Here is a 17693-nt window from a genome sequence, read left to right on the forward strand (position 1 = left end):
GAATGGTCGTTTCCGGGACAATGGAGACGGAGAGATGAGTAGTTAAGCGGGCTTCCATAGAAAGGCAATTAAGCTCAAGTAAGCATTTCAGATACAGCCACTATAAATTAAAATCCGTACATATATCCTACGGGTCGAAATTAATGCAATTGTTACAGCATTGATGCAAGAAGAAGCATCTCAAGGGTGACATATCCCCTTTATCTATTCGCCCCCACGTAGCTAAGGACAGAGGCTGTGTCATGACTCGTCACTACGAACACTGCTCCATGGAATCCAGACTCATCATGGCTCTACTCTGAAATTATAAATTCCCATTTTAGATCATGTTATCATCTTCGCAGTTACTGATGCCGAATATTCCAAAGAAAGTCCAATGACTCTGGAACCGGATCTGATATTCCAGCATCCAGCTCCAAACCAAAAGGGGCCAGAGATGGATCAAACGGCTGCGCGAACCACTCATCCATATTCAATTGAGTGCCAATGGAAAAGTCACCAGTATCTCCTTGCTCAAGGCCGATACCCCCTGCAAGAATATCTGCGCCTCCGCTCTGCCCACCGTTGAGTCGCATCGATGGCCTGGTGAATGAACTATCCCAGGTTCCGGGGATACAGCCTTAGAAACACTGAGGCTGCTCTGCGTGCGGAGATTTCTCTTGAACCGCCGGACGAGCCGGGCTATTAGCGTGGCATACCTTACGGAGAGATGAATGTCATCATGCCGATTCTCTTTCAGTGTCATGTTAAATCGGTCGAGGATATCAAGCGAGTGCAGCATGTCGTGGTTTCTTACTCCCAAGCTGAGAGACTTGAGCAGAAAGACAGAGGCGATGACAAGTCTCAAAAAAGGGCGGACAGGGCAGTATCTCAGGCACCCGTTCTCACCGAGCTTGATGGCGATGATGAGGATATTACAGCTGGCCTCTCTCACGGCGTCGTTGAAGATCAGATCTTGCGGGTAGTCGCTGAGATGAACCCCGTTGGCATCCATAAACATGTGCTGGCCATCTCGGCGTGATGCTCTTTCGACAAATGCCTGGATGCCGACTGAGTTGATGTACATAGTGGCGTAGTAGTACTCGAGTATTAGAAGTTGCTTTGATGCGTCCGAGATGGCTTTATGTCTGTTAGCACATCGGCTTGTGAAGAGGCTGATTATGGGGCAAGGCTCACTGGGTAGTTCGAGGTGGGTAAATTTTTTGTACCACGAGTCCAATAGGGGGTTGAAGTGTTCAAGTAATGCCAGGTATCTGCCGCTTCTGATGATTTGCTTGGCCATTCGCTTGTTGGGAAACAAGGTATCCGTGGCTGTCTTGAGTAACTTGGTTATGTCGATGTACTGCGAAAGAATCACCTCTCGGTCATAACGGCAACGCCCTTCCGGTGTGGTCGCGATCGGAGGTAGAGATGAGGCCAGTTGAAGGGTCTGAGGGAAGATACTTGTGCACCCCAGCCGGAGTGTCAGTTGGTGAACATACAAGAAGAGTAGTCTCTGAATACGCAGACGGCTCGGCTGAGATCCCACAGTGGAATCGTCAATCTCATCCCCGGTGTCTTGAAAGACGCCGAGCTCGTGGGCCAACGTAGTTGCCAAGCCGACCAATGACCAGCTCATTCTATCCGATCTCTTCGCTGGCTCAAAGACCTCTTCTCGCCACCTGATCGCGTTGGGATCTATAACACCGTGAGGATGACCGTACGAGTCGTCAACACCGGGAGCTAGTCCGTGATCCCACCCATCACTTTCAGGAGGGAACCGTATAGCACGAGGGTGCCATTCCGTGATGAGAAGTAACGCCTGTATACTGCACAGGGTTCTCGTTCTGGCTGTGCAGTACTTCTCGGCACCAAACGTGATGCGGTTGATCAAATGCTCGCAATACTTCCAGATTCTCATGTGGATAAAGTCGGCTCGAGATGGACCATCATAGCCTGGAAGGATATGATAACGCGAAGAGATCATCAATAAGGTACAGCACAGGAGAGGCTCCTCGATGATCAGGTGTTTGTGGTTCTTGTGATCGGCAAAGGAGGTGTCAAGAATGGGAGATAGGAAGGATAGGTTCTGAAAAAAGCTGGGTGATCAGTCAGTGACACAGCCTAAGGTCAAGGTTCGCCGACTTACAGATCGATGTAGGTAATTGCTTCTTGGGCAGTAAACCAGCCCTGACGGACGAACCTCTGACGACTCCACAGCTCGGCATCTTCCTTTGTAAGGTTTGAGAGAACCACCACTTGGGGAGCTTGATGGGAGACCTTGGTGTTGTTGGTCAAGGGAGAAGCTAGACTGACATCGTCTAAGACGTTGGCGTAAGCAGGCTGGCCATCCGAGTCGTCGGGGTCATGTTCATTTGCAACTTTGAACAGGACGTTCCTGGCGTCATTAGAGGATGAGACGACAGTCCTTACAACCTCTTCGTCTAGTGCTGTGCTTGTCTGGTGGAGGTGAGTCAAACTCCCAAACTGCGTGGATGGCCGATGGATGGGCGAAGACGTGTCTGGATGGTGCGTGAAGGAAAGTGTCTGGATCACCCCGGTAGACGCCACATCCTCGACCGGAGTATAGATTTGGAGCTGACCCGAGGCATAGCTGAGGCTTGCAGCATTGGTGTTGGCGGATTGGGAGCTCTACCACTAAGTCTCAGCCGTGTTCAATTCAAGCGAACACGCACGATGCCTCATCTCACCGATGTCGAAATAGTCTTTTGCTTCCTCGTCCTAACGGATCTCTGCTCCGGAAACCGACACTCCCTATGCTCCCTCACACACTTGACGCACACTCTAAGATCGGAGTTGAGTTCGCACTTAGCCTTGGACTTGCGGCACTGGAAGCACGCTTTGTAAGCTCGCTTGGGTTCCTTAGGAGGTCGCGTCTCGCTAGGGGTCGTGTCTGCTGACATTAGCTCCATACTGAATGAGTGGGATGCCCGGTTTGTGGGGGATATGGCGGGAAGCGGCGGGGTGAGATATATCCGTGGTAGGCCGGAACCATTCCGAGGTGGCACGTTGCGGTTGAGGTGTGAACGGGAATCATTTTCATAGCTATCTAGGCTACATGGGTAGGTACATACGGGTTTGCTATGTCTTTAATTGGTAGGGAAATATGTTTGCTATACCACGGATACCGTATGTGCCTAGCAAGAGTACCGGGCAGGCTGTAATGATAAACCCGTTTACTTTAACCAGCAGGTATTGACAGAGCTCTGCATGTTACAAAACCATGATAACAGTGTGTGTAACGCTAAAAAAGCGCCACCGTTTTGCCCAGTGCAGCCTGCCAGACGCATCTATTTCCGTGGCTTTCCGGGTGGAACTCGGCATGGTGGCCAACTCCTCACTCCTTGGCGGACCTCAAAACTCGACTATTTGCCTCGGTACCTACTTCATATAAGAACAATTCAATCTACATCACTGTGATGTGAATTGGATCTATACGTGACACCGAAAGCAGCATTACACATCTCGTCTCATTGAAGTTTCCCTAACCTGCCTTCAACTACCCGTATCTGTACAACCATGGGCTCGCTCACCGCTGAGGTATCATCCGATGCCACAGCCCCTACCATTCCTCTTGGGTTGTACCTATGGGCTCGGTAAGTCGTCCATGCACCTGCCAAGCCAGGACCCCTTGTTGACCACCGGGTGTGCGTGTAGTATCCGCCAGCAGGGGACAGAAAGCATCATGGGTGTCCCTGGTGACATGAACCTGGAGCTGCTCGACTACATCAAGCAAGTTCCGGGCCTGAGATGGGGTGAGTTGCCCTCTACAGCTTTGTTCTTCAACCACTCACATGGTCAATAGTGGGCAATACAAACGAGCTCAACGCAGCATACGCCGCAGATGGTTACGCTCGTGTCAAAGATTGCCCAGGCGCAAGTAAGCTTTGCCATTCCTGAAAACAGTACAATATGTGATACTTACAAAGGGTTTAGTCACAACCACTATGGGCGTGGGAGAGATGAGCGCCTTGAACGGTGTGGCGGGCGCCTATACCGAGCAAGTCAAGGTCATCCACGTCGTGGGAACGACTCCGACTGAAGCACAAAAGAATCGCGTCATGATCCATCATTGTCTAGGTTCAAACCCTGACCATAGAGTAAGTTTGCTTCATGTCTTAAAAATGGAAAATCTGACGCAGTTGCAGGTGTTTGACAAGATATCCAGCCATGTCAGATGTGCGCACGCATGGATCGACGATGCAGATGCTGCGACGGCTGAAATCGACGTAGGTGCACATTCTCATCTGGTTGGCAATATCTAACTAATGGCGCTTAGAGGGTTATCCGGGAATGCTGGATCAAGTCTCTGCCTGTGTACATCTTTGTGCCAATGGATTTTGTGCACATCCCCGTGTCTGCTCGCCGTCTGGAGCAGCCAATCGACCTAACGTATCCTGTAAACATCGAAAACGAAGCCCTTGCTGCTCAACAGATCGTAAAAGCCGTCTCTCAAGCAAACAAACCTCTTCTCCTCGTTGACGGCTTAGTATCGCGACACGGCGCCGTTGAGGAAGCGAGACAGTTGGCAAACCTTCTCAGCCTCCCCGTTTTCACGGCTCCGATGGGTAAGGGAATTATTGACGAGACCTTGCCGATTTGGAGGGGTATTTATGCTGGGGATGTATCTACACCTGACCTGAAGCAATACGTCGAGGAGAGCGACTGCATCATCAACCTTGGTCCTTTTCTGTCAGATAGCAATACTGGAGGCCACAGCAGACAGATAGGTCTTCACCAGGCTCTCATGCTTGAACCAGACAGCTGTACGGTTCGTGTACCCGATTGCCGCACACTTTGCCTTTTTGTCACTGACTAGCCTCCAGATATTCGGCCGGAAGTTCGACCAAGTCTTTCTTCGACCTTGTAAGTTGAGCCTTTTGAGTTTTCAAATCCTAGTACTGACGACCATTTAAAAAGTATTGAAGAAACTACTGTCTGCATTCAAGGGCGCAGAGATCCCCCGTGTTCCTCTACCAACCTTCCCCGACGAGAACTCGACAGAGGTCGATAGCAATGAGATCAAGCAGTCCTGGATCTGGAAGCGGATCGGCCGGTTTTCCAGACCAGGCGACGTCGTGGTCGTCGAGTCAGGCACAGCACAGTTCGGGTTCCCCGACGCCATTCTGCCCAACGACGTCAAGTACATCACGCAGGTGTACTTTGGCTCCATAGGCTACTCGGTTGGCTCGTGCCTAGGTGCTGCATTGGCGCAGTCTGAGATCCAGGCCAGGGGTGGCATGCCCGGCGGACGGACTATTCTGGTAGTTGGCGATGGGAGTTTGCAACTAACTGTCCAGGAGATAGCGACCATGATCCGTCATGGATTGGCGCCTCTGCTGTAAGTGCTTCCCAAAAAGATTACAACAGCGCAGCTAAGACAACCGCAGACTCGTCATCAACAACAACGGCTTCACCATCGAAAGAGCCATCCACGGACCCGAAGAAGAGTACAACGACATCTCACAGTGGCGTCACCAGCAACTCCTCGAAACCTTTGGTGCACGCAACGGCCGAGAAAACAGTTGTGAAGCCAAGACGAGGGAGGAGTTGGAGCTAGTGCTCAACTCTGCGAGCTACCTGGAGCCAAAGGAGATTCAGCTGCTCGAGATTTTCATGGGGACGTATGATTACCCGTGGAGGCTGGAGAAACAGATAGCCTTGATAAATGCGAGAAACGCAGCAAAGAAGAAGCAGGCTTCGGTCAATGGTACCTCTGAGAAAGCTCAGGATGCGGGCCGAGTATAGAATTGAAAGCAGATAGTTAACAGCAATCTTTCCAGGCAAACACCGCATTTTCGCCATCTGCCCTCGTGAATATACAGTTCTTTCAAGAGGAGAAAAGTTTTGATGGCGCATTAAATCACGGGACTCTACTGTTATTACTGTGCCCGGGCATGTGGGCTTTCACGTTGAGGTTGATACCCTTGAGAAGATAGCTATCCCCATCGACAACGACAAAGGAGACTGCGTGTTTTGCCTTGGACTTGGGTAATGCCAGATTCGATAACAAATTGCAAAGTTGGAAATTACTTCTTCAAGGCTGCAGAAGGAGGGCTTGGCCAAGTAACAAAGAAGGCGGTTTCCTTTCATCAAATTGTTGGTCCCGGAAGCTGCCTAGATCGCGTACCTTGTACCTAATAGTCTGGGTACAAATTCATGACCTTTGAAGAGCGGTTGCAACTGTCTAGTCCTCGGTTTGAACTGGGGTCATTCCCATACCCCGCGTTTGTAGAGGGTTATCCAAGGCTGGCAATGTCGGAATGACGTCCGAGTTCCGATGGATAGTGGGGGATACAACGAATATCCGCAAGAACTCGGCATTTCTTTCCCCAGACCAAGCCTATTGAGGCAGAAACAGAGTTTCAGTGTGTCTACAAGTACCACAGTCATGCCCAGAAGGCTTCCGCCCTGAAAAGAAAGCCTCCATTGTTGCAATATGTTCACCCTCAGCTTTATTTCAACCCATTTGGATCTCCTCGCTAGGCTTCTTGTCCTGTCTCTCGTGGCCAAGTTAGTCTACAACAGATACGGCCATGGCATCTCGAACATCCCCGGTCCTTTCTTGGCCTCTCTCAGTGACTTTTGGAGACTGTATATCGTATGGGGTCGACGACCAGACATAGACCACGTCAAGCTACACGAGCGATATGGCAAACTCGTGAGACTCGGTCCCAACGCGATATCCGTGTCCGATCCCAGCGCCATCCGTCAGATCTACGGCCTAGCAGCCGGCTTCAAAAAGTCCGACTTTTACACCGTCCAGCAGACGCTTGCCAAGGGACGACCTTTGTTCACACTCTTCACATCAACCGACACGAGATTCCACGCCAAGCTTAGGAGATCTGTTAGCAGTGCCTACGCCATGAGCACACTGGTGCAGTTTGAGCCATACGTGGATTCGACGACAGTAGAGCTTATTCGACAAATTGACGCGAGGTTTAAAGATAAGCAGGTGCCATGTGACCTTGGCAAGTGGTTGCAGTTTTATGCGTTTGATGTCATCGGTGAACTCACTTACTCAAAGAGGTTGGGGTTTGTTGACCGTGGCATTGATGTTGATGGAATCATATCTAGCATTGAGTGGATGCTTGATTACGCCAGTGTTGTGAGCTCTACCATTCTCTTCCGAGAGTCTGTCGACTGATCGAGAGAACAGGTTGGCCAGATGCCCATCATCGACAGCTTCCTACTCAAGAACCCAATCCGGCTGTTTCTCTCCCGGCTTGGCCTGATCGGTTCGACAACTCCCATGGTAACCTTTGCCCGCCAGAGATTCTCTGAAAGAGTCGATCTCTCAACAGGTCAGGAAAAGCCATCCTCGAGAATGGACTCCTCGTCAGCCAGACGCGACTTTCTTTCTCGGTTTCTCGAGGCACACAAGAAGGATCCCGACTTTGTCACGAGTGAACGTGTCCTCGCGTTGACGGTAGCCAATATCTTTGCAGGCTCTGACACAACGGCCATCTCTTTGCGATCAGTATTTTACTTTCTTTTGAAGAACCCGGAGGAACTTGAGCGCCTGATGGCGGAGTTGGATGAGCAAAAGAGGACTGGACAGTTTAAACGGACAGATGGACTAGTCGACTGGGACGAAGCTCGTGACCTACCCGTATTGGGCGCCGTGATAAAAGAAGCCTTGCGAATCCACCCAGCAGCCGGCCTAACACTCGAAAGAATCACACCTCCACAAGGAGTCAAGATCTCGGACAATTTCATCCCCGGAGGCACCATCATTGGCTGCAACGCATGGACGATCCATCGCGACGCCTCGATATTCGGATCAGATCCTGACAGCTTCCGACCTCTCAGATGGCTCGAGGCGTCTCCGGACCAGCGACGTCTAATGGATAATTGCCTCTTTAGTTTTGGGGCGGGATCGAGGACTTGCATTGGAAAGAATATTAGCTTGTTGGAAATGTACAAGTTGATACCCGCTCTCCTGATGCGGTACGAGGCAAGTAAAAAGAAGGTCTCGTCATTCGACCGCCGGGCTAACATCAAGGCAGTTGGAGTTCCCAAGCGAAGACTCAGACTGGAAGCTACACAATGCGTGGTTTGTCAAACAGAGTAACCTTTACGTCAGGTTTAAGAGTCGAGGCTATGGTGCTTAGTATCGAGAGAGTTGGATCTATGAATAATTCTACTACTTCTACTTGTTGCGTTCCCTCAGATGCCACTTCTATACCACCGCCAGTCTCTATCTATTGTTACACAGTCTATCAAAGAACAATGCCCCAGCACTGTCCATTTCCAAACGCCAGCAGACCGTTGCCTGCCTGTATTACCGCAAACAATTCCCAGCACCTGACTCAACAAGCAAGCTCGAATACCGCCTATGCAAGAACCCACCAACTCCACCAAACGGATCAGGGTCCTCCTTGGCCCCCTCGGTCCCGTCAAACGTGAGGCACCTCAACTTGAGCTTGACGACTTTTCGCCGCTCATCCAGCTCGGCCCGCAGCTCAAACAGATTGTCGACGTTCTGTGGTACCAGAGGGTCTTGGCGAGGGCTGAAACAGCCGCGCATTGTGAGGCATGTTGGGGTCTTTTCGAGAACGGCAAAGTGGTTTGTGAAGACCGTGCCTGTGTAAAGTTAGTAATTGCTTGTGGTATATTGGGAAGGGGTGTTGAACCTGGCTCGTATTTGCACTTGAGTAGATCTTCTTGAGACCATACGTCGTCCTTACACGCCTCATCCTTGAATGATTCCAAGATCCTCCGTTGAATCGCATATGCTAGAGCTCGTTAACAAACATTCATCTGATTGCCATATTTTTACTCACCATAACCTCCCCACATTCCTTCTGAAAACCTCTCAATCAGCTTTGTCCCACCCTGTCTCGCATCCTCCAACAAGCTATCATCCAAGTTGTCAAACGAAACCTCCCGCACGCACGAATCAAACGAAATCGGTTTGTTCCATGGATTAAGCTGCTTCAACATGGGGTGTCTGAACAAGGGTTCATTTAATTCCGGTCCGAATGGTTCGAAATAGCAATTCCGCGTCCAGAGATAAAAGCCTGTCGCGCCAGTGGCAGAGAGACCCACAGCCGTTTTGGCGACTTGGCTGAGATGACGGCGAGTGATGAATGAGAAGCGAGACATGGTAAGGAAAGCGATGATTTCACGCAAGAAATACAATCAAGAAATGAATGAAAACTGAATAAATCCAAGTGGAAAGGCGGAAGGGGGAACTTGTTCTCCTTTTAAACATTAGACGCTGATCAGCCAAGCCCACCAAAAGTGTCCAGTTTTGTCTCCACGGCGCCCTTGGCTGCGGACTTTCTCGGCAAACCGAGCTGCGAAAATACGCATTTGGAAGAGAAAGGACGCCACTTGTCAGCCCAAGAGGCTCGAGCGTCGAGACAAGTCCTCAGATTAAGCCTCTTTTTCGTATGCAACGGCTTTTTTGACGTGTGGGTAGGCGGGAATGGTGGTTCAGCTGAATACGAGGGAGGCTTGATGCCAAGAGCTGGGTGCTGATGGGCTGAACTTCACCGAATTAGTGGACGTTGAATGTACCAAGAATAGAATTCCTGCTATGGCTTCAAATTGACAGACTGTCAGCATCCATTTCAGCAATCGAATAAACGATGCGGCTCATCGACGGCACCACCAACCCTCGCTACCCGCAAGGGAAATACTGTGTCAACGCCTTCATACCAGACCTTGCCTGGACTAAACAGAGGCCCTCGGCTTCTCATCACCTAGCTGGTCTACCCCACCGTACTGGCTCAGGATATGAGCAAGCCCAATCTCACGGTTAATCTCGTCCATACGCTCGGCATCGGCCTGGGCTGTACCCTCGGAGCCAAAGATGAGATCCTGCAGCATGTCAGCATTTGCCTGGTCAACAGTTTTTGTATTACATACCATTTCCTCGAGGGATAGACGCTTCGTCTCTGGCACGACAAAGTAGATAAAGGCGGCGCCGATATAGGTCAATAGACCAAAGAGGATGTAGGTGCCGTAGGTGATGCCGTCAAGCATGTCTGGTGTGACTTGGCCGACACTGTGAAGTCTTGTGTTAGATGGGTTAGAGGTACTCGTGAATTTGACCTACATGAAGTTGTTCCTATTCATACATGTTAGATACCCAACAAAAAATAAAAGATGGGAGGGGCACTTACATCCAGTTGCTCGAAGCACCAAGTGATGTGCCGTAAGGACGGGTACTGAGGGGCCAAATCTCGGCAATGATGATCCAAGCACAAGGACCCCAGGAGTCTATAGCTGGTGAGAAAGTCTTCTAAACAAGACTGATAAGTAACACTTACAGCCAAAGTGTACAACAAAGAGCCAAACCATGCAGATGGCAGCCCATCCGGCCGCTTGATGGTTATGGAAGTTGTCAATGTTTTTGGCCAGGATAACGGCAATGATGATATGGCAAGTAGCCATTCCAATGGCACCGACTATGAGAACAGGCTTCCGGCCCAGACGATCGATCCACAAGACTGCTGGCACAGTTGCAATGAACATGGCAATGCCCACAACACCAGTTGCAAGGAGACTTGTGGTGTTCTCACTCAGCCCCAGCTGGCCGAAGATCTGGGGGGCATAGTAGAGGACCTAAATAGTGTTAGTTATAGTCTTAAATAGCTATTTTGAAGGCTACTTTCGGCGTTAATGCCAGTCCACTGTTGGAAGAACATCGTAACGGTTGCGACAACAACACGCTTGAACATGGCACGTGACTGGAAGAGAGCCCTTATAGACACGAACTGGAGTTTAAAGATGTTTGACGCTGTCAGGGCTTGCAGTTGAGGGAACCGCTCTGCCAAGCTTCTTTTCTCGAACAGAGATTGAGCCTTGATCTCGAGGAACTCGAGTTCAATGAGTTCGTGGTCCGTGGGAAGGCCGCGGAGGTCGGCGAGGATCTCTCGGGCCTCGGTCTCTCTGTCGTGATGGATCAGCCAACGAGGGGAGAAGGGCATCCAGATCATCCCGATGAAGAGGATAAGAGCGGGAGCAAGCTGGAGGCAGATAGGGACCAGCCAAGCAGCATCGGACTGGGTGTCGACGTGAGTGCCACCGATGTAGTTGCAGCCACTACTCTCGTTAGTCTTGGCCTCGGGATATCACAGGAGAAGAGGACGAACTAGTCGATCCAAAAACTGATCATGATGCCAAAGGTAATGGCTAGCTGTTGTAGAGCTACAAGGGCACCTCGTACTTCACTGTTGAGCAAAGAGTTAGCCAACACAGTTCTTTGAGCAAGGATGGCTTCTTTTGGAGACATCACTGAGACCCACAAAACCTCTTTGAGTAACGCAGCGATTATAGGCGAGGAGGCGAAATCGGGGGCTCGGACTTACGGAGGAGCACATTCAGAGTTGTAAAGAGGGACGATGGTCGACAGACTACCAACTCCCATACCACTGGACAGTCTGTTAGCAGGGGAACCAAGCTCGCTTCGAGGGCTTCATACGTGATAAAACGGCCTGCGAGGATAGAGTCATGGCCAGCTTTAACTGCCGTAGCTTGGATGATAACACCCAGCATAAAGACAGTTGTGGCAATCAGAATACCGTACTTTCGGGAGCACAGCTCAGCAATGGCTCCGGAGAGAACAGCGCCAAGCCAAGCACCAAGCTCAAGAATAGCCGTGAGCCATCCCTTCTTGGTTGTGTTCTCGACGTAGTCGCCCATATCTGCAGGAGGTCAGGGGTTATTGTTCGCTAAAAATCGGGGTGAGAGAAACGTACGCCTTCCAAACGACGCCATGGTCAGGATACCCGAAAACATTCCCTGGTTGTAGCCGTAAAGAATACCGCCGATGCAAGCAAAGGCTGCAATTCGAAAGACTTTGAAGTTCTTGATGAGAGCGCGGGCACCGCTGGCGCCCATGAGGGCCTGACGTCGCTGGAGGGCCACATCGTAGGTGGTCGTAGCCTTGGCTGCGCCCATTTTGGATGCTTGGGGTGGCAGATAAGGTTGCTTGTTGATTGATTTAAAGGAAGCTTGACGAGTTCAGGAAGCCCCAGAGCAAGAATGCCCGGACGTCATTCATTATATGCACGAAGCATCACGACCGGGATGTACACGCGGCACCGTATAAACGGTAGTTAACAAGGCTTCCCTACGACCGCTTGTAGGATCCGGTTGCATCCAACCCTCAATTCAGGCTCAATACAAATGTCAACGTCCGCTCCAATCAAGCTTTGCAAAAGAGTAGCATCAGACGGTTCGGCACCAAGCGTCGACCGCCGATCTCATGTGGAGACGCACAACCTCCATGGGGCCCCCGCACAGGGAAACGTCGATCAGCTCAGGTCAGCATAGCCGGATCCCCAGGTGATCAGAGTGTATTTATCCGCTGTTGGATGGTTGCTGGGGTCTCTTTTCCGTGGATGTAACCGAACCCATGCTCTGACGTTACGTTGGGGTCGAAGCTTCGGGGGAACGCAAGTATGCATCCTCTGGACAAGTTAAAGTGCTTGAAATTGAGATGCCTAAATGCTTGATCCTTGGGGAAATCGAACTGCAAGTTGACTGATAAAGCCAGCAGTCATGTAAGCTTAGCCTTGGGTCTGTGCTTGGCACGTCAGGAGTTTGAGATTACAGGTAAACTCTGAGATGCTGACGAACCATGGGATGTCTGAAGATTTTCTCCCATATCATATCGCCATTGAATCGAGGAAGCTCCATTAGAACTCTCTCGTCAGCACTTTGGTGAATGTCAACATCAAGCTGGGCGATGGTGTCTATCCTAACCAGTGAGCCAGTCCAGGAGGCAGGTATCCCTTGAGCTTCTCAACCCCTGGTACTACAGGCCCCCAGGAAGATTCTAATTCTGCGATCGCATTCCCATATCCAAACTCAAGGAGTTGATCTGTTGTGTTGCTTGGCCTTTGATTGTAGACCATATCGCGGTCCCTGTTGCGCTCGTGCTAGCCGTGCCTTCAAGCCAAGGCTCTCAGTGTTTCTTTCGCCCGGTAGCTTCCTATTCGTTCGTTTTCTTGTTTAATGATCGGAGCAGCTCTCGGTCGCCTTTGGTACTATCAACCCTCGTTTGGCTTATCGCTAGTCCCCAGTGGACACGGGAGGATGAGTTTCAATGACGGAGGAATGTTCGGAGACTTGAAAAAGATGCCTTAGCTGATGAAGGCATGGCAAGTAAAGTATGAACCTCTGTTCCGGCCGGTCGGAGATTGTTCGGGGTCGTAACGCAGCATCTCGGTTCTCGTGTTGATGTCGGCCGAGAGATGGCCCGACCTAACAGTCGGTTGCGACTTTGCAGGGACAAACTCCGAATCGGCCCTATTTCCCCAGCCTAGGCATCATGCCTGTCACGGGATGAACCGGCTGATTCTGGGCGTACATAAACCGGGATAGTATGGAGCAGCCAAAGCCAAAGCTGAGCCTGTGTGAGGAAGAAGAGGTTGAACAACCTACCTAGATCAAAGAAGCGACAACCTCTCTACTTGGTTGACATTGGAGACGAATTCGGAGAAGCTTGAGGTCATATCCTGCTAGACAATTCCGTCTTCTGAAATGTATCCTTGGCTGTTCCCAAGTTGGCTGAGACAAAACTGATAGCCCGTTTTAGCCTAGGGGTCCGTGTCGTCCTGGAAGCGATCTGTTCGAGGTATTTCGAGGGGTCATAAACAGTTCCCCCGCCCAGAATCCACTTTCTTTTGGTTTGTACGTCGGAACGAGGCTTGCTGGTGGTTGGGAGTATGTTTCGTGGACTGATGACTCGCGTGTGATCAGTGTGAAGGCCAGTCAGCACACATCGTGTTTCCGGATACTGTTCTCTCTTTCCGCGGACGTGGAATCTTGGGTATGCTCGAGTTCGTCGCTCCCAACAGTTGTGCTGTCAGCAAACATCTCCAGGCTGGTTCAACATGTTGCGCCTAAAAACTACATCAAGCAAGGCCTCCATGAATCTTTGGGAATGTCTTTCGCATACAAGATGGGGAGTAAACTGTGGCCAGTCGCATAAAGGTAAGATTGAAAAGAAGGAGCGGCAGGGGGGAAAAGAACAGCCCGCTATCGTGACACCGGGGTTTGGGGCGATATTTCGAGACCTGTTGTGTTTTCAGGAGCAAATAAGAGAGCAAAGAAAAGTTCCTTTTAAGAAACGAGAGCCGCAAACGTACCCACCATTCTCCGAATCGAATTGCATGATGGAAAATGCATACCTTGCCCTCAACTGTCGAAAAACTCGATTGTCCGTTTGTGCGGGAATCCTGAATCTCGGCTTCTCAACCTTCACCTAGCCAAAAATGCAGACTCAAACTCTCGGTTTGGCCCTCATCCCGCGGTCGTGACTTGGAGGCCTCAAAATCGTGAATGATGATGTATAGAACTCGAATATTCGAAAAGAGAGTGTGGCGGCCCTGGAAAGCAAAGTCGCCAGTCTTGGGCCAAGGAGGGGCGCCCTTTTCTCTGCCGCTGCGAAGCGCAGTGAGCTGTTTCTTCAACCGGTCGAGTCTGGTAAATGGCCATCATCGTCGGTCATGGGCACCATTCTCGGGATCAGGATGGTTCTGGCTGGTTCAATGGGAATCTCGGCTCGCTAGGATTCAGGGCTGGAGGGTCTGCGTACCTAAGAAAGTGAGCTCGATGTCCAAATTTGGCGCCAATGAATGTCCTGTGGTGGCCACGCTGGGGATCACGAGAAGCTGAATCAAACCAAACATGTGTTGGTCATCTAAAAAGTCAAGCAAGTATGTAAGTATCATCCATGCCCCATCTCGAGGAGGCTCGCTCCGGCAGTACTCCATCACCTATACAACACTTCACAAAAGACGAAAGTAAGATAAGGTATTTGTCTTGACCACTTGAGATATAACTTCCAAATAATTAAGCATAAGATATGGTTAGACACTTAATCACCAAACAATTAGTAATATAAAAAGAAGATAACCAAAAGAACAAAGACTTCATAATGGCTGATCTTAACTTAGAAGAATCAATCATTATGAACATAGACGTTGCAAGGTGTTAGGTAACTTGCTTTATCTTGTCACATTAGCATCAAGTATAATCACGTAAAGTCAAGTATCCCTCAAAACATCACTTTATTATCTCGTCTTGTCCCTACTTAACCACCAAAGCCAACCACCCCTTCTCGTCCACCCTAACCACGCATGAAGTTGCGGCAGTCCATGCACACGCTGAGGCCGCAGCCTCGGCACACCATCTGGAAACGCCCCAAGTAGACGCCGCACCTGTTACAGGTGCCTGCCCCCTTTCGAGTATCCCACTCGAAATGGGGGCAGCCCAAACCGCTGGGAGCGGGACGGGGGCCGGGGCGGCTTGGTCGCCAGGGGGCGACAGTGGTGGTGGTGGTAGTGGTGGTGCCACAAGGGCACACGGCTAAGATAAACGTTAGCTTCAAAGTACAAGAGAGATTAGACATAGAGACAACTTACCCTCGTACTGGCCGAGGAAACGTCTGCAGCGCTGGCACTGCTTCCGCCCCTCCCAGCGGCCGTCCCTCACCGACTGCTGCTTCGGTCGGTCTTCCTATGGACCGACCTTCACAGCAGGCGGCAAGGTCCGAGCCGCGCGGTTTGCCCTCTCCGACAACGGCAAGCCAAGCTTCTTCTCCATGAACGCCTTGAGGACGTCCTTGTCGAAGATGGTCGAGTTGACGTCGACCGGCACTGGCGTGCCGCAGCAGAGAGGCGGGAAGGGGGACGAGTCTCCGCCAACAGAAGACTCGACAATCCGGCCAAGACACTGGGGGCAATAGTAGTGGCCGCACGGGCAACGCACGACAGACTCTTCATCGTCATTTCCGCAGGTGTGGCAGTAGACGTTCTCCTTGTCGGGATCGGTCTCTGCGTTGGCATCACGGGGTCGGGCATTGTCTTCGGGTCGGGGGTTGGCGAAGGGCCCAAAGCGAGAAGACGAAGGCTGAGGGCGAAAGACAGTGGTCTCAGGGCTAAGGGAAGTAGAAGGCTGAGAACGAAGAAGTCGAGAAGAAGAGGTCTCAGGTCGAAGAACAGTGCCGCTAGAACGAACAGAGGTCTCGGTACAAGAAGATTCCGGACGAGAAGACTGAGAATAAGTAGAAGACGTCTCGGAATGGATAGAAAACGTCTCAGGTCGACGGAGAGAGCTTTCAGGACAAAAAGACTGAGTGTGGTGAGAAGATGTTCCAGGTCGGAGAAAGCCAGAAGGTCGAGAAATAAGAGAAGCGGCTTCAGGGCGAGAAGTCTGGAGACGAGTAGAAGACGATCCAGAGTTAAGAAGACCAGAAGAGACGGAACGAAGAGAGTTGACAGGGAGAGAAGGCTGAGGGTGGAGAGGGTGAGACGGCTGAGCTTGAAGAGAAGACGTTTCAGAGAGGCGAGAATCAGAAGCCATGGAGCGAATAGAAGAATCCTCAGGCTGACTTCCAGGACGGAAGGTGACTGTGTTCTCAAACGAAATCAGATCTTCCTCGTCGTTGTCTTCATGGATAACAACAGGCTGAGAACGTCGAGCAGGAGCACCAGTGACTTGAGTAAGGCCACAGACGGTACGACGGCGGTGGTTAGCTTCCACGGGGAGGTTGGAGAGAGGATCACGACGGCGAGCTTCGGCCGCGATGTGATGGACTTCTGCCAGGCCGAGGATCTTGAAGGGTTTCTTGTCGCGAGGGAGGTTCTTGAGAGTTCTCTGCCGAAAGGAGATGAATTTCTCGTCATGGGAGAGATTATCGTAGATGCCTTTGTGAAACAGGATTAGCTGGTGCTTCTGTTGGGGTCTTGAGGGCTTGGGAGTAGTGTTTACTTGCGAGGCGAGCAAGAGAAGGCTTGGGCTTCCGGCCAAGGGCCATTCTATCGTCACTATGGAGATCACCGTCGTTCTCTATGTGAAGCAGAGTTAGCTAGTGTTTGTCTAGAGGGTTAAGGGTAGTGTTTACCTCTCACGAGCGCAGGAGCAGCGGCAGCGGCAGGAGAAGCCTTGGGCCGCCGGTGGATGGTGACGCCGTCATCCCGGTAGAGATCATCATCTTCTTCTTTGTTACCATCGTCTTCTATGTGAAGCAAGGTCAGCCGGTGTGTCTCGTGGGTTTGGGGGTGTTGTTTACCTTGGACGGGCGCAGGAGAAGGCTTCGGAGCATCGCCAGCAGCGTCAACGACGAGCCCTTTCTCGCCAGCAGTCTCTTGAGAAGGTTGATCGACGACAGAAGGACCCAGAGTATCCTGGTAGAGATCACTAAGGCGGTCTGTGTGAGTAGAAGTGCTGGAAGGCAAAGCGGTGCTCTCCTCAGGAGCAACCCGACCAGCAAGCACCTCGGCAGAAGCGTGCTGACGTCTCTTCTCCTTCAAAGCATCATCCACTTCAAGCTCCTCGATCAGCAGCTTGATTGCCAGCTGGTGAGACAAACTCTCCTCGTCATCCATGGTTGCTGTGCTGTTGTGCTTGATCGTACCGTGAATGCGCGAGGAAGAAAGGTGTGGGTGCAGAAGAGTGAAAAACAAAATAAATGGGAGGGAGTGTGTGTGAATCACTGGGCTGAGACAACTTGACTTGGGAGGGGAATTTGCCAGTTGACTTGACAGTGTTTGCAAGTGTCAAACGAGGGGGATGTATTGTAGTCATCATGTCTGGACGAAAGATAATAATGGTCAGCATCTAACTTTGAAACTGAATTTTTTTTCGTCGCGACATGAAATGATAGGGATAAAGAAGTAGAGATTAAAACATTAGATGTTTGGATTTTTCTATTTTCCTTGCTATTGAGC

At 50.8% G+C, this 17693-nt stretch overlaps 4 protein-coding genes across 4 annotated transcripts; 1 reads left to right on the forward strand and 3 right to left on the reverse strand.

Moving 5' to 3' along the window:
- Positions 1 to 699: 699 nt before the first annotated feature.
- LRP88_11657 (fungal specific transcription factor domain-containing protein) lies at positions 700 to 2912 on the reverse strand (the record flags this gene model as incomplete). Its single annotated transcript, XM_083248081.1, has 5 exons — positions 700 to 732; positions 797 to 1119; positions 1177 to 2078; positions 2129 to 2629; positions 2782 to 2912. 5 exons carry the CDS (start codon positions 2910 to 2912, stop codon positions 700 to 702), a joined length of 1890 nt encoding a protein of 629 aa, XP_083095511.1.
- A 607-nt stretch (positions 2913 to 3519) lies between these two features.
- Positions 3520 to 8074, forward strand: LRP88_11658 (uncharacterized protein; the record flags this gene model as incomplete). Its single annotated transcript, XM_083248082.1, has 11 exons — positions 3520 to 3596; positions 3658 to 3755; positions 3806 to 3880; positions 3937 to 4100; positions 4149 to 4229; positions 4280 to 4771; positions 4827 to 4866; positions 4921 to 5341; positions 5391 to 5624; positions 6487 to 7108; positions 7160 to 8074. 11 exons carry the CDS (start codon positions 3520 to 3522, stop codon positions 8072 to 8074), a joined length of 3219 nt encoding a protein of 1072 aa, XP_083095512.1.
- A 1607-nt stretch (positions 8075 to 9681) lies between these two features.
- LRP88_11659 (general substrate transporter) lies at positions 9682 to 11913 on the reverse strand (the record flags this gene model as incomplete). The annotated part of the gene is made up of 10 exons (XM_083248083.1): positions 9682 to 9828; positions 9877 to 10015; positions 10067 to 10078; positions 10134 to 10230; positions 10281 to 10575; positions 10665 to 11055; positions 11106 to 11183; positions 11322 to 11384; positions 11435 to 11657; positions 11712 to 11913. The coding sequence occupies 10 exons, from the start codon at positions 11911 to 11913 to the stop codon at positions 9682 to 9684; spliced, it is 1647 nt and encodes a 548-aa protein (XP_083095513.1).
- A 3567-nt stretch (positions 11914 to 15480) lies between these two features.
- Positions 15481 to 17351, reverse strand: LRP88_11660 (uncharacterized protein; the record flags this gene model as incomplete). The annotated part of the gene is made up of 4 exons (XM_083248084.1): positions 15481 to 16620; positions 16682 to 16812; positions 16868 to 16981; positions 17036 to 17351. The coding sequence occupies 4 exons, from the start codon at positions 17349 to 17351 to the stop codon at positions 15481 to 15483; spliced, it is 1701 nt and encodes a 566-aa protein (XP_083095514.1).
- Between the last annotated feature and the right edge of the window lie 342 nt (positions 17352 to 17693).

The sequence above is a fragment of the Fusarium phalaenopsidis genome (genome assembly GCF_050370095.1).
Source record: "Fusarium phalaenopsidis strain FUZ10S chromosome Unknown contig_32316, whole genome shotgun sequence".
Classification (NCBI taxonomy): Eukaryota; Fungi; Ascomycota; class Sordariomycetes; order Hypocreales; family Nectriaceae; genus Fusarium; species Fusarium phalaenopsidis.